General features: G+C 44.6%; 1 protein-coding gene across 1 annotated transcript in view; it reads right to left on the reverse strand.

The window, feature by feature from the left end:
• Positions 1 to 534: 534 nt before the first annotated feature.
• LOC126234230 (leukocyte elastase inhibitor-like) overlaps positions 535 to 26,369 on the reverse strand; it is a 76,121-nt gene continuing 50,286 nt past the window's right edge. Inside the window, exon 5 of the mRNA XM_049942918.1 lies at positions 535 to 1,080. Coding sequence (XP_049798875.1) covers positions 861 to 1,080 — 220 coding nt within the window. The 3' untranslated portion in view covers positions 535 to 860. The remainder of the gene's footprint in view (positions 1,081 to 26,369) is intronic.

The raw sequence follows: 26,369 nt of genomic DNA on the forward strand, positions 1-26,369 counted from the left end.
TCCAGTCCTTCCACCAAAGAAAGATCTTTGGCAGTAACGGGAATCGAACCCTAGGCCTCCGCGTCGCAGTCAGTCGCGCTGACCACTCAGCTAGGGAGGCTCGTGTGGAACTGTATGGCTCCGAAGAAGTGTTCAGTACTGTGGAAACAAAACATCTATGCTCTTGAAACGATGCAATAGTTTTAAACTGTAAACACACCTGTTCTTGTGGGAAGTAAACTATTGTCTGCTGATATTAGTAATGATTGTGAAAAATCAACGTTAGAATTGAAGTTCCAAGCTCTTAAATAAAAGTAAAATTAATCAAACTTAAGTCTTGATATAAAAATTCTTCCAGCTTGAAAATTAAGAAGCAGAAATGATTTTAAATGTGGCTACTGCCTCAGCAAACTTAGTAGGACTGAAAAATAGCCGCCAACCAGTTTTAATGTTATTCTGAAAAAAAAAAATCCGGTCTTCAATTCGAGTTCCTGTAGAAAACAAATATCCTATTATACAAGACTACAGGGAGTAAAAAATGTTAAATATGTGATATTTCATAAATAAAATATTTAATAAAGCAACATGATGGCAGTTTGAAAATTTGTTTCTTCTGCATTAAATATTATGTGTTTTAAATGAACTTAAGTTTGGAAACACGTACAGTTACAGTCGGTAACAGAAAATGATAAAAACAGCTGTAAGTTCTTATGGCATCCTTCTATTATTGTTCTCGTTTCTTTACTCCAGCCCATTACGACAGTAAGAGAAGTCCAAATTCGACGACCGCCTCGCCGCACACGTTACGGTCCGGCCAGGTCCGGTCACGCCGCTCGGCAGCTGCAGCCCGCTCCCACTGTGGCGGCGCTGGCGCGTTTCGCCTAAGGACGGACGACGGTGCCCCAGAAGAGGAGCGCCCTGGAGGGCAGGTGCTGGATGGCGAACAGGAAGGGCCGGTCGGCGCGGACCGTGGGGTGCGTGGTGCGCGTCACCCAGGCCACAGTAGCCGCCACCGCCTCGGTGCCAGTCTCCGTCACCTCCACGCGCACCCGGTGCACCACCTCAGACACCGACAGACGGCTCCGGTCCACCGCCGACAGCCTGCAGCAGGCAACACATCGCGTAATCGACGAGCTCTACCAAACTGAAGACATTGGTGAAAGGACGAGGTATGTCCACTTTTAGTAAAAAAAAACAAAAAAAAAACGGGAACACTGTTACACTGAAGTGCTAGGGTGGATAGCAATGTGCGGCTGTTTCTAAGCATTCTGCGTGGTGTCTGTTTGTTCTATATTGTGTCTCCCTACCACTTTCGCGCAACGACGCTCTGAGCGTGTTTTTTTAGGGAATCGACTAGTTTGAACCTGGGACCTGTTGGTGGTAAGGAGACGCCAGACCACACATGACATGTAGAATTCAGAGGAGTTCAGTGAGACTAGCGATGATATAACCAAATACTTAATGATTTCAGCGTCAGCTCCACTGCACTCCCTGTAAAAGAATCTTAATACTAACTAAATTTAGTGGAAGGGGTTCAAGGCTTTCCTATTTTTAGTTAGCTGTTAAAATAACGTCGAAAAAGCAGTTAAGTTTAACATTGGAAATTTTATTCTACTCACAAAACATTGTTTATAAATTGCACTATTGATAAAAGGAAATGTTTTAATACAGGATGGTAAAAACCAACTGCGTTCAACAAAAATGTGAACGAATATTCCCTGAATGCGTTTCCAAGTTCTACAATGGATCGAAGGATGACCTATGCCATATCACATTTATAATCCAGGTTTAAATTAAGTTTCACAAGAGAGAAAACTATCAAAATGGTCTACAGTGACCCTCAATTATCTTTAATTACTTATCTAACTTGTCGTAAATTACAGTGGCTGATGTGGCTTCTCAATAACTATATAACAGAAAAATCGTCGCGTTTCAGATTTTTACTTCAAGTGGCAAATGTGAACACCATGAGTTTTAATTGACGATCGACACTAGTATTACGTAAAAAGGGGATGTAACAGATGAGACTTCTGCAGTTCTGAGTGAAGCCTTATGCGCTCAAAAATGCGGCATCGCGTGCGTTCATTACCTTGTCGGTGTTCGTCATGGGGCGGCGGCCGGCGCAGCTCCGCTCACCTCGCTGTCTCGGAAGCAACTCATTCCTAACTTCTCCTTACTACAATTTACCGAAGTTGGTTTAAAAAAACTATCTGGCTGTGTTTTCATCTGACCAATCGGGGTCTCAATGTTAACCTTAAGCTCCACCTACAAAAATTCTGTCTATCCAATGAGAAACGTTATACTTTCCGTGGTGGGGCAATGTTTCTAAAGTTTGCAACGTAACAGAGACGCGAAAAAGTCTCACGCTAAAACTTGCAGCCGGTGTGGCCCTTTTAGCGGTATCGTAAGATCTATACTGTTCTTCTGGAGGGCTCTAGCTTTTAACATGGGCTGGGGGGTGGTCCTAACGTAACAGAGACGCGAAAAAGTCTCAGGCTAAAAACTTGCGGGTGGTGTAGTCGTAGCGGTTAGCTGGCGACGTGGGTGTCCGTCCCTTATCGTAGGGCCTTCTCGCTTAACACGGTTCTACTCTCGGCTTCTGTTCTCGTTTCTCCCCTCAGAACTGCGTCTGTCTCACGGTGGGAAGGTATGACATGCATTTAGGCATTCTTGTGTTAGTCTGTGGTATTCCATTTGCTCACTCATTACTCGTATTACTTTGGTTAATTTAATGTCTCGATTTATTCTGAGCTATGTGACATACTACTGGATTTGCTTATCATGTCAGGGCTTTCATGGAAGGTGTTGGATTTGCCTGACACCTTACATGTTTGCTGATGATGCTGTGGTGTACGGGAAGGTGTCGTCGTTGAGTGACTGTAGGAGGATACAAGATGACTTGGACAGGATTTGTGATTGGTGTACAGAATGGCAGCTAACTCTAAATATAGATAAATGTAACTTGATGCAGATGAATAGGAAAAAGAATGGTTCAAATGGCTCTGAGCACTATGGGACTTAACATCTGAGGTCATCAGTCCCCTAGAACTTAGAACTACTTAAACCGAACTAACCTAAGGACATCACACACATCCATGTCTGAGGCAGGATTCGAACCTGCGACAATAGCAGTCGCGCGGTTCTGGACTGAAGCGCCTAGAACCGCTCGGCAACACCGGCCGGCGGAAAAAGAATCCCGTAATGTTTCAATACTCGATTAGTAGTGTAGCGCTTGACACAGTCAGGTCGATTAAATATTTGGGCGAAACATTGCAGAGCGATATGAAGTGGGACAAGCATGTAATGGCAGTTGTGGGGAAGAATTTTGGGAAGATGTGGTTCATCTGTAAAGGAGACCGCTTATAAAACACTAATACGACCAATTCTTGAGAACTGCTCCAGCGTTTGGGATCCCTATCAGGTCGGATTGAGGGAGGACATACAAGCAATTCGGAGGCGGGCTGCTAGATTTGTTACTGGTAGGCTTGATCATCACGCGAGTGTTACGGAAATGCTTCAGGAACTCGGGTGGCAGTCTCTAGAAGAAAGGAGGCGTTGTTTTCGTGAATCGCTACTGAGGAAATTTAGAGAACCAGCATTTGAGGCTGGCTGCAGTACAGTTCTGCTGCCGCCAACTTACATTTCGCGGAAAGACCACAAAGATAAGAGAGATTAGGGCTCGTACAGAGGCATATAGGGAGTCATTTTTCCCTCGTTCTGTTTGGGAGTGGAACAGGGAGAGAAGATGCTAGTTGTGGTACGAGGTACCCTCCGTCACGCACCGTATGGTGGATTGCGGAGTATGTATGTAGATGTAGATGTAGATGCTAAAGAAACTGGTATAGGCATGTGTATTCAAATACAGGCCGATTACGGCGCTACGGTCGGCAACGCCTACATAGGACAGCAAGTGTCTGGCGCAGTTGTTAGATCGGCTACTGCTGCTACAACGGCGGGTTATCAAGATTTGAGTTTGAACGTGGTGCTATAGTCGGCGCACAAGCGATGAGAGACAGCATCTCCGAGGTAGCGATGAAGTGGGGATTTTCCCCTACGACCATTTCAAGAGTGTATCGTGAATAGGAAATGAGACACTTAAAGCAGTAAAGGAGTTTTGCTATTTGGGGAGAAAAATAACTGATTATGGTCGAAGTAGAGAGGATATAAAATGTAGACTGGCCATGGCAAAGAGAGCGTTTCTGAAGAAGAGAAATTTGTTAACATCGGGTATAGATTTAAATCTCAGGAAGTCGTTCCTGAAAATTATTGTATGGAGTGTAGCCATGTATGGAAGTGAAACATGGACGATAACTAGTTTGGACAAGAAGAGAATAGAAGCTTTCGAAATGTGGTGCTACAGAACAATGCTGAAGATTAGATGGGTAGATCACATAACTAATGCGGAGGTACTGAATACAAATGGGGAGAAGAGGAGTTTGTGGCACAACTTGACAAGAAGAAGGGACCGGTTGGTAGGACATGTTCTGAGGCATCTGGAGATCACAATTTAGCATTGGAGGGCAGTGTGGAGGGTAAAAATCGTAGAGGAAGACCAAGAGATGAAAGCACTAAGCAGATTCAGAAGGATGTAGGTTGCAGTAAGTACTGGGAGATGAAGAAGCTTGCACAGGATAGAGAGGCAAGGAGAGCTGCATCAAACCAGTCTCAGAACTGAAGACCACAACAAAAACAATAACATCGTGAATATCAGGAATCCGGTAAAATATCAAATCTCCGACATGGCTCTGGCCCGAAAAAGATCCTGCAAGAACGGGACCAATGACGACTGAAGAGAATCATCCAGCGTGACAGAAGTGCAATCCTTCCGCAAATTGCCACAGATTTCCATGCTGGACCATCAACAAGTGTCAGCGTGCGAACCATTCAACGAAACATCATCGATACGATCTTTCGGGGCCGAAGGCCCACTCGTGTGCCCTTCATGACTGCACGACACAAAGCTTTACGCCTTGCCTGGAACTGTTGTTGAGTGGAATCATGTTGCCTCGTCCTACGAGTCTCAATTCAAACTGTATAGAGAGGATGGACGTGTACAGGTATGGAGACAAGCTCATGAACCCATGGGCACTGCATGTCAGCAGGGGACTATTCAAGCTGCTGGAGGCTGAATTAATGGTATGGGGCGTGTGCAGCTGGAGTGTTTGGAACTCCTGATACGTCTAGATACGACTCTGACAGTTGACACGTACGTAAGCATCCTGTCAGATCACCTGCATCCATTCAAGTCCATTGTGCATTCGGACGGACTATGGCAATTCGAGCAGGATAACGCGGCATCCCACACGTCCACAATTTCTACAGAGTGAATCGACCAAAACTCTTCTGACCTTAAACACTTCCGCTGGCCACCAAACTCCCCACACTTGAGGTTTATTGAGCGCATCTGCCTTGCAACGTGCTGTCTAGAAGAGATCTCCAACCCCTCGCACTCTTACGGATTAATGAATAGCCCTACTGGATACATCGTGTCCATTCCCTGCAACACTACTTCAGACATTAGTCGAGTCCATACCACTTCGTGTTGCGGCACTTCTGCGTAATCATGGCGGCCCCACGATATTAGGCAGGTGTACCAGTTTATTTGGCTCTTCAGTGTCCTTCATACGGCCCATGGCGGATTATAAAAATGTTTCATAACTTTCAAGGCCCAATCATTACTTATATTTTATTACGACCATTTCGGTCGCAAAAAGTGTTCACCTTCCTGTACGAAACACAACAGTAAAGTCATGTCGAAATGCAGACCTACAGGGTCACAAGAATATTTCGAACGTAACAAGAGGAAAATTGAAACTTCCTGGCAGCTTAAAACTGTGTGCTGGACCAAGACTCGAACTCGGGACCTTTTCTTTTCGCGGGAAAATGCTCTACCAACTGAGCTACCCAAGCACAACTCACGACTCGTCCTCACAGCTTTACTTCCGCCGGTACATCGTCCTATGCTAATCAGTGGTAGTCATTATGGCACTTCGGCCGACCCAAATTATTATAAACGTGAGAGACATTCAGGAGTACCGTAGTGCCACGTCCTCACCTGCACTGTGTGGAACAAGGCAAACAGAAGGCAATTTATTCTTTAGTATTGCGTAAGAGATAGCTGTGAGATGTGTTTTGATTCAATATACCAGCTGTAAAAATTAATGAAGGTCCACATTTCAATTTCAAGCACATATTTCATTTGTCTTAAATTTTATTTCAAACTTACTTGTTTCGGATAAGTAAGTTCCGTAGTCTCAAGCAATGACGTTATTGTGCATTAATATAAGAAAAGGAGCCTCACAAGTTCGATGCGTTGCATTGTGTCAGTTTTTGCTTGACTTGTGTTGGCATACATTCATTCATCTTGGTACAACAAACACTAATAACACTAATGAAATACTACATTCAATAACTGTACTCAATAAACAAGCTAGTTTTTCCAGTATTCATAACTTGAGGACGTGGCGACCATTATCAGAAAATAGTAAATATTTTTTCAGAATGATTGGTCGCAAGGTGAAATGTAGTCCATCAACAAAGGAGGTGGCTTACAAAACACTCGTTCGACCTATACTTGAGTATTGTTCATCAGTGTGGGATCCGTAGCAGATCGGGTTGACGGAGGAGATAGAGAAGATCCAAAGAAGAGCGGCGCGTTTCGTCACAGGGTTATTTGCTATGCGTGATAGCGTTACGGAGATGTTTAGCAAACTCAAGTGGCAGACTCTGCAAGAGAGGCGCTCTGCATCGCGGTATAGCTTGCTCGCCATGTTTCGAGAGGGTGCGTTTCTGGATGAGGTATCGAATATATTGCTTCCCCCTACTTATACCTCCCGAGGAGATCACGAATGTAAAATTAGAGAGATTCGACCGCGCACGGAGGCTTTCAGACAGTCGTACTTCCCGCGAACCATACGCGACTGGAACAGGAAAGGGCGGTAATGACAATGGCGCGTAAAGTGCCCTCCGCCACACACCGTTGGGTGGCTCGCGGAGTATAAATGTAGATTATTGATTCTGATCTAATGTTGTATGCTGTCACTGCACTGTAGTGGGAATCATCTGTCAGAGCGATAGTTGAACGTAAAAAGTGAAGTTCATAACTTTGTTTCGCAACGACCTTCTAGTCTATCCACTGAACGATTCGGAAGAAGTAAGCTTGCCCAGTTGATTTTCAGAGAGGTATAAATGCTGTTAATTATATTAGGAATGTTGAGGCTACGAAAAAGCAGTGTTCGAAGTGATTACGTTGTTCATTTAGTTGCGAGTCGAAGTTATAATTTATGAGAGATAGCCGTAGTGGTGGCAACGTGACGCTGCTTTGCAGGCGGTACCAGAAAACTCGTAACATAAGACGTTCATAGAACACTACACCCTACGAATTGGAAAGAAGGTGATAGGACCGATACGCTACCACTACATAGTTTGACAATTGCTTGATAGTGTGGTGCTACAGTGAGACTTGTCCATGGGACCAATTCAGGGAGTGGATTTGGGACGTCGGGTATTTGGGGCAACAACCAGACATGTCGAGGGCTCGCACAACTATTGCACCAAACAGGCAACTAGATTCGGGTATGTGAAATACGTCCAAGACGTTCAATGTTGTTGACGTTAGACTTCTCGTCCTACCGAAGAAACCGGTGTGCACACCCAGAAATATCTTGAAAACATTCATGAAATCTTCTCGGGTGATCAGCCGAGTAAAGGCGTCGTCTTCTCGCAACGTTTCGAAGGGTTTCGTACCCATCATCTTCAAGCGAAGTGTTGAGATGCTGTGTTGCGCGGTCCTATAAAGGCTCCTGGACCAGTGACTGATTCCGGGCGCCGACCAATCAGGTACCTGCGGAATCGGCCGCCGCGCCAGTGGTGGGGGGTTCGCGGCGCGGACCGGGCGTCGAGTCCCTGCCGGTTCCTAATACGTCTGTGGCCGCTACCGTCTTCGTGCCGGAGCGTTCTCTTCTAATTTTAGTTATTGCGGGATTCCACGCTGTACTGAGTTGGAAACCAGTGTCTCGATTGATCAGGTTGCTGTTCAACCGAATTTCTACAGCCTCTTTGAAAACTGAATCCCAAAATCCTTTAGCGTCACACAGCTTCTTCGTACCCTCAAAGAGGAAGGTGTGTCCTTCGTTAAGGCTATGTTCCGCTACCGCCGATTTTTCTGTCTGACCAAGGCGTACATTTCTAATGTGTTCCGAGCGCCTCTGCGTGATGCAGCGCTGCGTTTGTCCGATGTATTTCGTACCACATTCACATTCAATACTGTATACGCCCGGAGTCTGCAGTCCTAGGTGGTCTTTGACTGAGCCAAGTATGTCCTTAATTTTACTTGGGGCATGAAAAATTGTCTTGATGTTGTGTTTCTCCAGAATGCGGGCAATCTTAGCTGTTGGCGGTCCCGCGTATGGTAGAAATGCCAGGCATCTGGTCTCATCTTCTTCTTCTGGTGTGTCTACCTTCCTGCTCTTGTGTAGGGCACGCGAGATTTGCGTCTCATTATAACCGTTGCTGCGGAAGGTCTTCCTTAGGTGTTGTAACTCTGCAGGTAGGCTGTCATCATCACAGATAGACTTGGCCCTGTGCACAAGTGTGTTAAGCACTGAGTTGCGTTGTGCTGGGTGGTGGCAACTCTGTGCATGGAGGTATAAATCCGTATGTGTCTTCTTCCTATACACAGCGTGACCCAAGGTGCCATCAGGGTGCCTCTTGATTAGAATGTCAAGGAAGGGCAAGCTTCCGTTTTCTTCCACCTCCATGGTGAATTGTATGTTGCTGTGTATGCTGTTGAGATGTCGCAGGAAGTCTTGCAGGTTCTCTCTGCCATGTGGCCACACGACAAAAGTGTCATCCACATATCTGTAGAAGGCTTTAGGTTTCAATGGGGCGGTGTCCAGGGCTATGTCTTCAAAGTGCTCCATGTAAAGATTAGCGATGCCTGGAGCTAAGGGGGACCCCATGGCTACACCATCCACTTGTTCATAAAATTTGCCTCCACACTTAAAGTAGGTGTTTGTTAACACATGCCGGAACAGCTTTATTGTGTCCTCACTAAAGCGTGTTTCGAGCAGCGCTAGGGAGTCTTCCAGCGGTACTCGTGTGAAGAGTGAGGTGACGTCAAAGCTGACAAGAAGATCTTCTTTATCCAGGCGATAGCCTTGTAGTACCTTCACAAACTCCGCCGAGTTCTTGACATGGTGCTCACAGTGACCCACGATCGGTTTGAGCAGCTGTGCTAGGTACTTGGCTAAACCATATGTCGGTGAGTTGATGGTGCTCACTATGGGTCGCAATGGAACTCCGTCTTTGTGGATCTTAGGGAGCCCATATAGCCGTGGTGGTGCCGGTGCTCTGGGGTACAGCTTCCTGATGACGTCCTTTTCCAGTCCAGAGTCATTGAGCAAGGCGATGGTCTTGCGAGTCACGGAAGCTGTCGTGTCCTTGTCCAGTTGCTTGTAGGCAGTATCTTGTAGCAGTGAGTTTATCTTCTGCCAATAATCTTCTTTCTTCAGTATCACCGTGGCATTGCCTTTGTCAGCAGCTAGAACGACAGTGTCCTCATCCTCACGTAGGGCCTTAAGAGCCTTCCATTCAGCAGACGTTATGTTGTTCTTGGGCATTTTTGCCTTCTCCAGGACCCTGCACGTCTCTCTCCTAACTTCCTCAGCTGCCTCCGTAGGGAGGCCGCGCACGGCTTGCTCGATGCTGCTGATAATGTCTCGCTTAGGTAGTGTCCTGGGTGCTGGAGCAAAGTTAAGTCCTCTCGACAGCACTGATATTGTGGTCTCGTCCAGTTCTTTGCCTGCCAGATTGATGACAGTCTTGGCATTGGTTGTGTGGTCGGCATGTTGCCGGGCTCCAGACAGTCTGGTGAACTTGCCACATTGTTTTTCCGTGGCTTTTCTCTTGTGGATCTCACTGCTTGCATATGTGTTTCCGTCGATCCACTCCCATGTGTGTGGTGGGAGATAGGATGCCAACCGAAGGTGTTGAGTAAGCAGCATCCTTGCGTTCTTATCTAACTCCTGCCTGGTGACCCGTATGTGTTCGCGCACCAGGGCCACACCGGCTCGTTGTAGTATGCGTCTGGATCTTGTTGTGCTAACAGGGTGTCGCAAGTTGGCAAATTTCGGCAACACTTCTTTATCTCGACACCGTTGTAAGAAGGCCAGTCTGCTAAGCAGCTTGCCCGTCTTGAGTCGTAGTTTCTGTAGCATCTGGTAGCTGCGATGGATATCCTCCCCGTAGAGGTATGTTAAATGTGATTTGAGACTTTCTCGGCGTATTCCATTCGTGAAATCTTCTCGGGTGATCAGCCGAGTAAAGGCGTCGTCTTCTCGCAACGTTTCGAAGGGTTTCGTACCCATCATCTTCAAGCGAAGTGTTGAGATGCTGTGTTGCGCGGTCCTATAAAGGCTCCTGGACCAGTGACTGATTCCGGGCGCCGACCAATCAGGTACCTGCGGAATCGGCCGCCGCGCCAGTGGTGGGGGGTTCGCGGCGCGGACCGGACGTCGAGTCCCTGCCGGTTCCTAATACGTCTGTGGCCGCTACCGTCTTCGTGCCGGAGCGTTCTCTTCTAATTTTAGTTATTGCGGGATTCCACGCTGTACTGAGTTGGAAACCAGTGTCTCGATTGATCAGGTTGCTGTTCAACCGAATTTCTACAGCCTCTTTGAAAACTGAATCCCAAAATCCTTTAGCGTCACACAGCTTCTTCGTACCCTCAAAGAGGAAGGTGTGTCCTTCGTTAAGGCTATGTTCCGCTACCGCCGATTTTTCTGTCTGACCAAGGCGTACATTTCTAATGTGTTCCGAGCGCCTCTGCGTGATGCAGCGCTGCGTTTGTCCGATGTATTTCATACCACATTCACATTCAATACTGTATACGCCCGGAGTCTGCAGTCCTAGGTGGTCTTTGACTGAGCCAAGTATGTCCTTAATTTTACTTGGGGCATGAAAAATTGTCTTGATGTTGTGTTTCTCCAGAATGCGGGCAATCTTAGCTGTTGGCGGTCCCGCGTATGGTAGAAATGCCAGGCATCTGGTCTCATCTTCTTCTTCTGGTGTGTCTACCTTCCTGCTCTTGTGTAGGGCACGCGAGATTTGCGTCTCATTATAACCGTTGCTGCGGAAGGTCTTCCTTAGGTGTTGTAACTCTGCAGGTAGGCTGTCATCATCACAGATAGACTTGGCCCTGTGCACAAGTGTGTTAAGCACTGAGTTGCGTTGTGCTGGGTGGTGGCAACTCTGTGCATGGAGGTATAAATCCGTATGTGTCTTCTTCCTATACACAGCGTGACCCAAGGTGCCATCAGGGTGCCTCTTGATTAGAATGTCAAGGAAGGGCAAGCTTCCGTTTTCTTCCACCTCCATGGTGAATTGTATGTTGCTGTGTATGCTGTTGAGATGTCGCAGGAAGTCTTGCAGGTTCTCTCTGCCATGTGGCCACACGACAAAAGTGTCATCCACATATCTGTAGAAGGCTTTAGGTTTCAATGGGGCGGTGTCCAGGGCTATGTCTTCAAAGTGCTCCATGTAAAGATTAGCGATGCCTGGAGCTAAGGGGGACCCCATGGCTACACCATCCACTTGTTCATAAAATTTGCCTCCACACTTAAAGTAGGTGTTTGTTAACACATGCCGGAACAGCTTTATTGTGTCCTCACTAAAGCGTGTTTCGAGCAGCGCTAGGGAGTCTTCCAGCGGTACTCGTGTGAAGAGTGAGGTGACGTCAAAGCTGACAAGAAGATCTTCTTTATCCAGGCGAAAGCCTTGTAGTACCTTCACAAACTCCGCCGAGTTCTTGACATGGTGCTCACAGTGACCCACGATCGGTTTGAGCAGCTGTGCTAGGTACTTGGCTAAACCATATGTCGGTGAGTTGATGGTGCTCACTATGGGTCGCAATGGAACTCCGTCTTTGTGGATCTTAGGGAGCCCATATAGCCGTGGTGGTGCCGGTGCTCTGGGGTACAGCTTCCTGATGACGTCCTTTTCCAGTCCAGAGTCATTGAGCAAGGCGATGGTCTTGCGAGTCACGGAAGCTGTCGTGTCCTTGTCCAGTTGCTTGTAGGCAGTATCTTGTAGCAGTGAGTTTATCTTCTGCCAATAATCTTCTTTCTTCAGTATCACCGTGGCATTGCCTTTGTCAGCAGCTAGAACGACAGTGTCCTCATCCTCACGTAGGGCCTTAAGAGCCTTCCATTCAGCAGACGTTATGTTGTTCTTGGGCATTTTTGCCTTCTCCAGGACCCTGCACGTCTCTCTCCTAACTTCCTCAGCTGCCTCCGTAGGGAGGCCGCGCACGGCTTGCTCGATGCTGCTGATAATGTCTCGCTTAGGTAGTGTCCTGGGTGCTGGAGCAAAGTTAAGTCCTCTCGACAGCACTGATATTGTGGTCTCGTCCAGTTCTTTGCCTGCCAGATTGATGACAGTCTTGGCATTGGTTGTGTGGTCGGCATGTTGCCGGGCTCCAGACAGTCTGGTGAACTTGCCACATTGTTTTTCCGTGGCTTTTCTCTTGTGGATCTCACTGCTTGCATATGTGTTTCCGTCGATCCACTCCCATGTGTGTGGTGGGAGATAGGATGCCAACCGAAGGTGTTGAGTAAGCAGCATCCTTGCGTTCTTATCTAACTCCTGCCTGGTGACCCGTATGTGTTCGCGCACCAGGGCCGCACCGGCTCGTTGTAGTATGCGTCTGGATCTTGTTGTGCTAACAGGGTGTCGCAAGTTGGCAAATTTCGGCAACACTTCTTTATCTCGACACCGTTGTAAGAAGGCCAGTCTGCTAAGCAGCTTGCCCGTCTTGAGTCGTAGTTTCTGTAGCATCTGGTAGCTGCGATGGATATCCTCCCCGTAGAGGTATGTTAAATGTGATTTGAGACTTTCTCGGCGTATTCCATTCATGAAATCTTCTCGGGTGATCAGCCGAGTAAAGGCGTCGTAAATGGAAACGACGGAGAGGCTTGTTCCCACCGTAGCCCTGAGTGGTTCACAACCCCACAACAGGCCACAGCAGTCCACCCACCCCACCGCCGCCGCACACCGAACAGATGTTAAGTCCCATAGTGATCAGAGCCATTTGAACCATTTGAAATACAGAGAGATGTGAACAGGCACAATACAGCGCTGCGATCGGGAACGCCTATATAAGACAACAAGTGTCTGACGCAGTTGTTAGATCGGTTACTGCTGCTACAACGGCAGCTTATCAAGATTTAAGTGAGCCTGAACGTGCTGTTATGGTCGGCGCACGAGCGATGGAACACAGCATCTCCGAGGTAGCGATGAAGTGTGGATTTTCCTGCACGACCATTTCACGAGTGTACCTTGAATATCAGGAATGCTGTAAAATGTCAAATCTCCGACATCGCTGCTCCCAGAAAAAGATCCAGCAAGAACGAGACAAAGGACGACTGAACAGAATCGTTGAACGTGACAGAAGTGCAACCCTTCCACAAACTGCTACACACTACTGGGCCATCAACAAGTGTCACTTTGCGAACCCTTCAACGAAACATCATCGATATGAGCTTTTAGAGCCGAAGGCTCATCCGTGTAGACTTGATGACAGCAGGACTCTAAGCTCTACGGCTCGCCTGCGCCCTTCAACACCGATATTCGACTGGACTGGATACACGTTGCCTGGTCGGACAAGTCTCGTTCCAAACTCTTTCGAACGAATGGACATTTACGGATATGGAGACAACCTCGTGAATTCATGGATCCTGCATGTGAGCAGGGGACTGTTCAAGCTGATGGAGGCTTTGTAATGGTTTGGGACTTGTGCAGTGGAGTGATATGCGACCCCTGATACGTCTAGATACGAATGTGACAGATGACTCGTACGTAAGCATCCCGTCTGATCCCCTGCATCCATTCATGTCCACTGTGCACTCCGACTGACTTGGGTAATTCTAGCAGGACAATGCGACGCCTAACACGTCCAGAATAGCTACAGAGTAGCTCAAGAATCACTATTAGGAGTTTCAACACTTCCGTTGGTCACTAAACTCCCCAAACATGAACATTATTTGGCAAGTTTGTGATGCCCTGAAACGTGCGTTCAGAAGAGATCTCCACCCTCTCGCAGTCTTACGGATTTATGGACAGTCCTGCAGGATTCATGGTGTCAATTCCTCCAGCACTACTTCAGACATTAGTCGAGTCCATGCCATGTCGTGTTACGACAATTCTGCGTGCTCGCAAGGGCAGCTGTTCCAGTTTCTTTCGCTCTTCAGTGTAACGTCTACATCTACAGTTAGCAAGCCACATTACGATATATGGCGGAGAGGAGTTTGTGTCTCGCTCTCACTTCCACCTTTCCCTGTTCCACTCGCGAACTGCATGCGGGAAGAACAGTTGCCGGTGGCCTCCGTGAGCTTTAATCTCTCTGATTTTACCTTAGTGGTCTTTTCGCAAGATATATGTAGGACTGAGTGTTCTAGATACGTATGCCCTCGGAACTTTAATAGTAAATCACGCCGTGATGCAGAACGCCCCTCTTGCACTGCCTCTCTGCCGCTAGAGTTACCTGAGTATCTCCATGACACTTTCGCGCTTACTGAATGAAGCTGTAAAGAAACGTGCTGCCCTTTCTTGAATGGCCTCTATTTCCTCTACTACCAATCTTATCTGGTTCAGATCCGTGACTGCCGAGCGATTTTCAGGTATTGATCGAACGAGGTTCTGAAAGTTTCCTTCTTTATGGGTGTGCTTCATTTCCTGAGGATTCTTCCAATGAATCTCTCTGGAATATGCCTTACCTGATATTAGTTTCATCTGATCTTTCGACCTAAAATCGCTCCGTAAGCATGCACGTACGTGTTTTATGGAAGTAACTACTTCCAGTGATTTTTCTACAATTGTGGAATCACAATAACATGTCTTCTTCATTTCGCTACATTTTTCTAGCATTGTGACTTCTCTGTATACAACAGCATCATTCGCGAAAAGCGTCATGGAACTTCCGACGTTATCCAGTAGGTCACTGATATATATTGTTAAAATGGAATGGTCCTATAACACTCCGTTGGAGGTACTCCTGAAGTTACTTTTACGTCTGAAAATTTCTCTCCATTGAAAACGACAAGCTGTGTTTCGTTTGCTAGAAACTCTTCAGTCCAACCATACGACTCGTCTGATACTCTCTACACTTCTGTTTTGTTTACCAGACGGTACTAATGAAACATTACTGGAATTACTGTTCTGCTAACTTATATTCGTTATCAGTGAGTGCATTTCTACATCCTCTTCGTTGCTATACATTGTACTAACACAAACCAACTGTAGTTTGACTGAATGACCAGTATGCATTTCTCTTGTTTTTGGTCAAATGTTTGGTGAAAACGTGGCTCTCTAGAAATTACACAACGTATTTTTGTCTGAAATAAATGAAGTCTCACCAAGTTCATCTCTTCAAGACCTAGTTATTTTACGCATAAAAAGTTGTATTGGTGCGATTTATAACTGTCAATAAAAAATCTAAAACAAAATACTTTCAAAAATGAACTGTACAGTGTTTCGGTTTTGTAAAACTATTTGTCTAAAAGTAAGAAATAAAATAGATTAGAGAAACATTTGACGCGCCTATAAATCGAAATCAAGACAGCAGATAAGGTGACGGTTGAGATTTTAAACTTTAATTTTAACTTAGAATCCTGGAATTATAGGAGAATACCAGAGGATATTTGTCTGGTGGGTTATATACACCGCGCAGTCTCATTTGCTGTACATGATTTCCAGCATCACTGAAAGGCTACTCAAATGTTTCTGTAATGTGTTTTATTTCTTACATTTACATAAATCATTTCACTAAACATGTGACCTTTCATTCAATTTTTTCCCATTTATTTGTCAACTCCAGTTGTTTTTTCAGGGTATCTGCAATACATACTAGGACAGGAGAGTCAGTCAGTTTTGCGCTGCCTTGTCAGTAACGTCATGTTTATATGAATCGTGCACTGTGGCACCTTTTTCAAACTGTCTTGAGGAGAGAAAGTCGATATGAGTATGTATGTGTTCGACTCCCATACTCCCACATGCTTTTTTAAAAACCCTACTTTCACTCACTCAGTGTTTAAGTAGTTTACTGAATTCAGCAAAAGTTATAGGAACAGACTCAGTGAACGACTCAAATGTTTTTATGTGAGTGTTTCTCTGTGCGTGATCTAAGAAGTCCACACTGAATTTTGAGCTTTGTTTCAATAAGGGCCTGCAGTCTTCATAAGAGTCAGACATTAAACAACCACCATCAATACTTTATCCATTCCAAATTATTTTCAAACTTTCAAATGTTCAGTATGTCTAACAAGTCTTGAAGCATCGTACATACAATGTTACTTTTACAAAAGAGAATGTCCTCCAAAGTGGTAGTACCATATAAAGAGCTCAAAAGTCAAGTATACACCCTTATTTTTTACTGTGGTATCATCGAACTGCAACCAAAATCTATTTCCTTTTAATTTTTTATTAATTGTGTATTTAGATGCTCAGCTATGTACTGAATCATGGATTGATGTTTTATGCAAAGGCATGACGTGATTGCAATTTGCCACTCCGCTCGCTGATAATAATATTCACCAAATCTACAGCAGCCGGTGAAATTGACTGTCTTGGGAGGATGTGCGAATTTTTTAGTTAGAAAATATACATATAACACATAATGATGTTAGGAAAAAATAATTTATTATTGACAAATGCCTAGAGAAGATAAATGTTTGTAGCTTTGACTCACTTAACTTCCTGCTAAAGAAATCGCCAGCATTAACAATGAAGTTTAAATTACTGTCTTTAAGTGGTGTGTTAATATAGAAGTATACACTCTGCTGCTAAAACTTTGAGATACCAGATCCAATGTGGTGTCTCTTCAAAAATGTTCAAATGTGTGTGAAATCTTATAGGACTTAACTGCTAAGGTCATCAGTCCCTAAGCTTACACACTACTTAACCTAAATTATCCTAAGGACAAAGACACACACCCATGCCCGCCGGGACCAGCCGCACTGTCCATGACTGCAGCGCCTGAGACCGCTCGGCTAATCCCGCGCGGACGGCGTCTCTTCATCATCATTTGTTGATGTAAAGCAAACCTCGTTTAGAAAATTTTTATTTCTTCTAGCCTCTGTCACTAGGCTGAGGTACATTTTCCTCTTTCCACTTCTGTCTAACACATAAAAGTTCAATGAAAACTTGTTAAATTTTACAGTGAGTGGAACAACAACATTTATGAATTAACATAGTCACCACAATATGATACTGCGGAGCAACGAGAATGCAGGCTAGATAAGGAACACCTGCTCTCGCTTCTGCAGTGTATCCTTTAGTATCTGCCAACGACAAGCCTTTCCCTCTGCCAGAACCTGATAATGCAAGCTGTTGCGACAGGGACATTATCATTACAACCACCATCCAAGTAGCAAGTTAGCGGCACAAACGATTACAGAAAAAAAGAACAGTTTATCACCGACGTGCTTTATATTATAACACTGTGCTTGATTTATACAACGATTACCAGCACACAGCAATGGAAGTGTGACTGCTAGCTGGCTAATACATTGTTAAATTCTTCAACTGGGGAAGAAGTAATACCTGTTCATTTTGCTGGTGACATACTTTTGCGATTACTGGAAATATTTAATAGAATATTTAATAGAACAAGGTACAAAGTAAACCTGAAAATTCATTAAAATAGGACTAAAAAAATTAATGGCCAAAACTCACAAAGAAAATAAAACAAATGAACACCCTAGCAGTGGTATCAGCCGATGAGTTCTTATACAGGTGACTACTGCGAATGTATGGAAAGGAAGAAAAAATTGAGTTGAAATGGCCTAGTGCACTTTTAAATAAGTTAAATAGAGTTACCAAAACTAAACTTTCGCTGATTATTAAACGGTAATTTTACACACAGTGTATCATTTTTTATTGCGGCAGTAAGACATAGCCTTTCTGTGTAAAAGCGTTTTGTACTCGTAGAATGAAGGTATCGCAGTATGAAATTGATAAGTAACGGTTGAGAATTACGGGGAAAAACAGGAAAAGGAATAAATAGGTCAGACAGTAGATTGAAGTGATGAAATATTTATGACCGTAACGCAACTGGAGATGTACTGGACAAGTAGATAGGCAGATGGATAGCAGATAGATCAAGTATGTTCATGGAAGAGACAGTTTAATGGAAGGTTGATAGATGACTAGAAAACAGGTAGCAGCAACATCCATCTGAAGACCATAATGGCGGAAAAAATGTAGGGGCGATCTTTATCCATTAGTGGATGTTCAGTGGCTTTTGATGATGATGATGATGATGAAATACTGCAGTGTACTATCGAGATAACAATTGGACGGAATAGGTGTGGCAAAATATCTCAGTGAGCACAAGCACTGGAACTAAAATACATCTCCTTTAGGTAGCTATGGAAGACTTCGTTGATTTTAATCGGATGTTAATTTAAACGGCAACCAGCCGCAAGTACGGTTTTAAATATTTTATCGGTTTCTGATTAATTATAAAATCATCTTCAGCTGGCTCCTGCAGATATCCTTCTTTTCCTGCCGGGGCCTCATTTCGCACTCGTTACTGGTGTGGCGCAGTGATGTGTATTGCTTTGCTGCGAATGATTCTGTATTTGTGTTACGCATTTTAAAATGAAACCTCATGCGTTATAAGAGTGCTGGTAATTTCCTTGGAAAGTGCTTTAACACACTCTCAGCTTGTCCAAACATTGTCCATATTCACGTGATAGTGAAATTGGGCAAAATTTTGTAAAAGGTGAGTGTGTGTATCAGCGCAGCTTCCACAGAATGTAACAGCGTTCATATACGGGGTGTTCAAGAAGTCTCTCCGCAGAGCCATATGATTGTTAGCCGCACTGCAGTATGCCGCAGTGAATATACCGAAATAAAATTTAGTGAAATACAAGTTATGAATTTATTGAATATTCATTTTTACTTACAAATTATCACATTAAATGTTGAAAGTGTCCCCCCTATTGTTAAATACACAATTCAATTCGTCTAATCATGATTCCAAACACAAGCTGTAACATTTCTCCTGTAACAGAAACAGTGACTGTGGATATTTCAGTTATCAGTTCATCGATGGATTTTGGCGGGTTTTATAGACAGTTGCTTTCGCTGCACCCCAGAAGAAAAAGTCTGACGCTGTTCGGTCAGGCGATCATGGAGGCCAAAGTCCCTGTGAAATTAAGCGATTACCAAAAACGTTAGCAAACAGTGACATTGAAACGCGAGCTGTATGCGCGGTTGCACCATCTTGGTGAAAATAACCGTTCAGTATTTCACTTAACACAAGTTCTCCTATGAATGGGTACAGAATATCGCTGCAGTATCGTTGTGCGTTTATTGTTGCGTTGAAAAATATGGGACCCACAATCCGACGTCTAGAAGTTGTAATCCAAACTCCTATTTTCACAGAATGAAGTGGTTCCTCATGAGTACACAATGGATTTGCAGTACTCCACATACGAGAATTTTACGAGTTCGTGTACCCGCATAAATGAAACCACGCCTCATGAGTGAAAAAGTTTCATGAAGAATGTCCCTCCCATTTTGTTGAACGAAATTTTAGAACCGTTGACAATAATTCAGTCTCTTGCCATAATCAGTATTTTTCAGTTCTTGCACGACTGTCACTTTGTATGGGAAAAGCTCTAATTTTTTCCTTATAGCGGTGTGGGTTGTTCCGACACTAACATCGATTTCCTGGGCGAGTTTTCTTACTGACTTGTTCGGACTCATGGTCATTTTATCGGAAATATCGAGTAGTTTATCCTCAGACAAAACGCTAGGACGACCACTTCTCAGTGCATCTTGTAACGCCGGAAATGCATATCCTCCTATTTCCATCTATTGTACTATTTTTTTTCCTTATTTTGTTACCTGAAGATATGACATTTCTGTGTCTTTGTATATTGTAATTGTTTTACTATTTGTATATATATGCATTTATGTCGATTTATAATTGGTTTGTTTTGTGAATATTATTTGTATTTATACGCTGGGTCTTGCCTAGGGAAAACTATGCTATCGAACGAATACGTCGATAGGTCGTGTGGAGAACCAGAGTGTTTAGGATCTTTGGTAGTGTTAACTCTGCCGCGTGGAGCGCGGGCAGAGCAGAGAGAGTCTGGCTGGGGGTGGTGCAGTGGAGCAGGTGTGTTGTGTGAAGCTCCCGCGAGTTGCCGCGCTTTCGGGCTTTGGCAGCATGTATTTGCGCTCGACTTGCTATGATAGTTTCTGACATGGTGTCGCGGACGGGAAGTATTAGCTGGCGCACATCAAGAGCCCGTTTCGTCTGGTGACCGTGTCGAGAAGAAGGCGCGCCAACATCCAGCTTCTGCAACAGCGACGGCCGACAATGAGTGACTGTCGCCACCTCCTCGATCGACGGCTTCAAACCTACAATCAACCAACAAGGAAGACTGGAAGCACGTAAAGTTTTAGAACTGTATGGCAGACCTCAGCTTTTCAAACTTTTAAAATTGTTGCATCACAAAATTACAGCAACTTCGCATGAACCTTTGTTGCTCATTGTCCCAATTGCATTGCCAAGCAGGGTCCCTTCCTTTTCCGGAATGAACCCGAGTGTCGTTGAAATTCAAACGCCAGCATCATTCGATTTCACTGCTTTAATTTCAAAGTTCAGTTAAGGTATTCATAGCTGGCTACAATATTTAGATTACACAAGCACAAATTAAGAGTGCGAGTTTTGTTACCGTATTTTAGCTTACCTGTGACTGCAGCTCAGCTTGGTACGTACTAAATTTTACTATTGTTAATTGTTCAGAATCATTTAATTAAGTTCAAAGTTAAATCTCTTATTTCTAAATTGCGTAGATTCAAGTAGCTTTTGAAATGATTGTTGAGGTAGTCCACGACTAACCGTATTTTACTGCATTTCGATGTGCTTCAGAAAGAAACCTCACTATTAACTTCAGTCACTAAATTAACTTTCGATTTTTCGGTTTTATTAATTCTTTTGCCAATGTCAGAGTGTAGCGAAATTTATTACTTCTGACAAACTTTCAGTTTTCACACTACACGTGTCAACCTTCAGTTGCCACGCTTCTAGTGCTAATTATATGTGTAATAACCTTTCTTTTTCAGTTACTATAGTAATTGTCCTTAAGACTGGCGACCGTAATTTCCCCCAAATCTCAAATATCTAATTACCGCTAGTTAATTGTTAACGTAATGGCCGCACATTTACTTTCTTTATTAACTTTACCCCTTTTCAAAATTAATTTCCACCAGTTTCATTAGCATTTTTCCTTTCATTTAGATGTAACCCTTTCCTCCCTCTTTACCGACAAATTGACTTCGGTGACGATTGCTTTTCCCAAATTTCCATTAGGTACACGCGGTTTAATTTTTCACTGTCATTAAGGTCGATAAGTGAGGGGGAGGTTACAATCTGTCACTGAAACCGTACTTCGAAATTCGTTAATTAAATCTCGCACAGTATCCGATGTGGAGGTGTTGTCTCCGGGAAAACTGAATTAAATGTTTGACGAACTGAAACTGTGTATTTACCGCCAGCTTTGAACACTTGTTCGATTAAAAACAGACGCTCTTCAATGGTTAGCATGTTAACAGTGACAAAAACGAAACAAACGAACAACGGAACTGAACTTAATCGTTCATGTCAACACGTAGCGGCACACACCAACGATACTACTGACGCTTGCTGAGATAAACAAAATGCTGGGAGGGTCCACTGGAAGGGAAGTAACCCAGGCAGGCGAACAATCATACGGCACGCGCGGCTACCAATCATATGGCACTGCGGAGAGACTTTTTGAACACCCCGTAGTTCACTTGCTAAAATATTTTAATTTTAAAATGGATAACACAGATACAGGACGAATTTGCCACAAGGAAATACACACCACTGCTCAACACCAGTAACGAGTACGAAACGAGGTCCCAACTGGAAAGTAACAACCCTTGCAATAGCCATCTGCAGGTGGATTTGTAATAGCTCTTCAAAATAGTTGGTTCAAATTGCTCTGAGCACTATGGGACTTAACATCTGAGGTCATCAGTCCCCTAGACTTAGAACTATTTAAACCTAACTAACCTAAGAACATCACACACATCCATGCCCGAGGCAGGATTCGAACCTGCGACCGTAGCAGTCGCGCGGTTCCGGACTGTAATAGCTCCGAAAGAGGTAATCGGCTCATTTAAATAAACTATTAAAACCACAGTCGAGGCTGGTTGCTGTTTAAATTATAATCCTCATAATTATCCTATAGTCACGGTTCTCAGTATATCATCTGGTCAAACAAGTGCTGTGCCATTGTGAGAGATACATATGGGAGCGAATGTGCTGCGACTTAACCCAGTTCACTACTACTAGCGCCTCGTCATTATAACGCACCTGTTCATAGCATACAAAGTATTGCGTCGTAATCTAAGAACGAAATTAAAAATTAAATGCCGGCCGCAGTGGCCGAGCGGTTCTAGGCGCTTCAGTCTGGAACCGCGCGACCGCTATGGTCGCAGTTTCGAATCCTGCCTCGGGCTTGGATGTGTGTGATGTCCTTAGGTTAGTTAGGTTTAAGTAGTTCTCAGTTCTAGGGGACTGATGGCGTCACATGTTAAAGTCCCTTAGTACTCAGAGTCATTTTTTAAAAATTAAAATAACTTTTCCAAAGTCAATCATATTCTTCTGGGTTTGTGATCGCATTCTCAACTAAAAAATTTTATAGTTGACAATGCGGTCCAAAACCCAGAAGAATTTTATTGGCTGTGACAACCGCCGCGGAAGCCTACGTCTACAACTTTTCCTAGCTTTGTCAGGTTATGCTTCTGTACATTAACGCTAAAATTGTTGAATCTCAGATTAATCAGATGAATACGTTTTGCTAAATATATCATTTTAAGAAAAAAAGTGGCACTAAATAATGAAGCTATAACGCTAAAAATTGTTCAGAATGTGATAATGTGTGTCACAGTCAAAAATTGCAAATCTCAACTTCATCGGTGCAATATTTTGTTCAAAATCGGCGTTTTTACGGAAATTTGAGGGCGCTGAATATTTGATTTAGAAAGACGAAAATTGGTGTATAACGTCAGTTTGATATAAAAACACTAACTATGTCACTCCATTGAGCTACCTCTAATTAGTTTTTATTTACTTACTAAAAACTAAAATTGGAAGTAAATAGTCGCTATTCATAATAGATTAAAAATGATTTACAGAAAGTTCTAATTACAGCATTTAGGTGCTGCTAGTTGTGCTACAGCGGTTGATGGCAGTTGTTCCGTTCGGCCGTCCGTTACGCCCATATACACTCCTGGAAATGGAAAAAAGAACACATTGACACCGGTGTGTCAGACCCACCATACTTGCTCCGGACACTGCGAGAGGGCTGTACAAGCAATGATCACACGCACGGCACAGCGGACACACCAGGAACCGCGGTGTTGGCCGTCGAATGGCGCTAGCTGCGCAGCATTTGTGCACCGCCGCCGTCAGTGTCAGCCAGTTTGCCGTGGCATACGGAGCTCCATCGCAGTCTTTAACACTGGTAGCATGCCGCGACAGCGTGGACGTGAACCGTATGTGCAGTTGACGGACTTTGAGCGAGGGCATATAGTGGGCATGCGGGAGGCCGGGTGGACGTACCGCCGAATTGCTCAACACGTGGGGCGTGAGGTCTCCACAGTACATCGATGTTGTCGCCAGTGGTCGGCGGAAGGTGCACGTGCCCGTCGACCTGGGACCGGACCGCAGCGACGCACGGATGCACGCCAAGACCGTAGGATCCTACGCAGTGCCGTAGGGGACCGCACCGCCACTTCCCAGCAAATTAGGGACACTGTTGCTCCTGGGGTATCGGCGAGGACCATTCGCAACCGTCTCCATGAAGCTGGGCTACGGTCCCGCACACCGTTAGGCCGTCTTCCGCTCACGCCCCAACATCGTGCAGCCCGCCTCCAGTGGTGTCGCGACAGGCGTGAATGGAGGGACGAATGGAGACGTGTCGTCTTCAGCGATGAGAGTCGCTTCTGCCTTGGTGCCAATGATGGTCGTATGCGTGTTTGGCGCCGTGCAGGTGAGCGGCACAATCAGGACTGCATACGACTGAGGCACACAGGGCCAACACCCGGCATCATGATGTGGGGAGCGATCTCCTACACTGGCCGTACACCACTGGTGATCGTCGAGGGGACACTGAATAGTGCACGGTACATCCAAACCGTCATCGAACCCATCGTTCTACCATTCCTAGACCGGCAAGGGAACTTGCTGTTCCAACAGGACAATGCACGTCCGCATGTATCCCGTGCCACCCAACGTGCTCTAGAAGGTGTAAGTCAACTACCCTGGCCAGCAAGATCTCCGCATCTGTCCCCCATTGAGCATGTTTGGGACTGGATGAAGCGTCGTCTCACGCGGTCTGCACGTCCAGCACGAACGCTGGTCCAACTGAGGCGCCAGGTGGAAATGGCATGGCAAGCCGTTCCACAGGACTACATCCAGCATCTCTACGATCGTCTCCATGGGAGAATAGCAGCCTGCATTGCTGCGAAAGGTGGATATACACTGTACTAATGCCGACATTGTGCATGCTCTGTTGCCTGTGTCTATGTGCCTGTGGTTCTGTCAGTGTGATCATGTGATGTATCTGACTCCAGGAATGTGTCAATAAAGTTTCCCCTTCCTGGGACAATGAATTCACGGTGTTCTTATTTCAATTTCCAGGAGTGTATAAATACGACCAGAGAGTCAGTTCGAAATGACACTTCGTAGCGAGATATCATCGCGTAGTTTCGTAAATCGCGTAGAGTCGTAATTTGAAATATGGCGATTTGCCACACACTGGCATGCAGATAAATGTATAAAGTAGTTTCGTCTTCAGTGGATAAGTAATAACAATAGAGAACAGCTAGACCAACATACAAGAAAGTGAAATAGTGACATGGTGTTGTAGCTTTTGCACAGTTTAACCGGAAAGACACATCACGTCACCGTAGCGATGTGTGCACAGTAAAGCGGTAGCAGTGTATTTCGTTGCGGAGCACCCACGTAACTTTAACATGTGACGTAAGTATAAAACTTAGTATGGAAAAATTACACTAACGTCACGTTTTTAATTTCAGTTAGTCGTCGATTAGTAGAAACCTTTCTTTCGTTCCAAATCCTGCTGTGAAAAAGGGAATTATGACTAAAAATAAAAATACTCTGATATTCAACTGTCTTCAGTGAACTAACATAGAAATAAGTTTCGTGAAACATTAATTGTAACAGCCTTGAAACTTTGTATGGTATTCTCTTTAATAATGACACGTTGTGGATGTTTCAGGGCTGTGTTCACAATGCAGTAGTTCTTGCAAGAGGAATAAACTGAACAAGAGAATTACAGCGATGAATCAAAGAAAGTCACTGGTATTTGCAGCACCACGAAACTGGCGAGGAGGGTTTGCGACTCGAAAGGAATAACTTCCAGCGAAGCCTCTCGCTGCTGAGTGAAACATACGATCTCGCTGGCTGAGTTACTTCTCCAATAACCTCGCTGCGTAGCCCGCCAGTCCCGCACAATTTGTTGGGTGTTCTGTGAACAGTTTGGAAACGATAGGAGGAACGCCTCTGACGTGAGAACTGTAGCTCAGACCGTGAGGGACGTTCGTTTCGTCCGCTGAAGTAGCGTTACCCGCTGACAACGTGATTTTTGCTTGTGATATTGGTCCGGGAAATATTTTTGCCCCACATAACAGTTGGAGATACTAGCAACAAGCATCATTGCTGTATGGTGTAGAGGTCACTTGTAAAGTTAAGGGGGCCAAACAGTGTCGTATCACCCTTATCTGCTATGTCCAAGAGATTAAGCATAAAGCTCGACACGGTAATGTATTTCATTGCAACACAGGGAACGCCGATGCAGATAGTTTTTCACTTGAAATGTAGTACATTTCTTTGAGAAATTCTTTAATAATTTCTGCGCTTTTCTTGCCAGAGCTGGTCAAAGTTCTGTGAAACTTAAGTTACACTGAGATCATATGTGTTAACTCTCTCAGTATAGTGTGTTCGCTTTAAAAATTGAGCCTCTGGCTAATGGTTCAAATCGTCGTTTGAACATGCGCAATGTATTCTAGTCTTGCTATTCATATGCAAATACTACGCCCCACCTACCCAACCCTTAATTACACTTCGATGCCGTACGATGTATCCACCTGATGTATCCACTAGTCCCGTATTTTCGTCAAGTTCAGCCATAAAACCATCTTTTCTCCATTTCGCTTCAATATCTCTTCATTAATTATCGATCAACACAGCTCATCTTTAGCATTATTTTGTCACACTCCATTCGAAAAGTCGATTTTCACTTGTAGTTTGTATTGTTTATCATCCA

The sequence above is a fragment of the Schistocerca nitens genome, chromosome 2 (genome assembly GCF_023898315.1).
Source record: "Schistocerca nitens isolate TAMUIC-IGC-003100 chromosome 2, iqSchNite1.1, whole genome shotgun sequence".
In the NCBI taxonomy this organism is placed as follows: Eukaryota; Metazoa; Arthropoda; class Insecta; order Orthoptera; family Acrididae; genus Schistocerca; species Schistocerca nitens.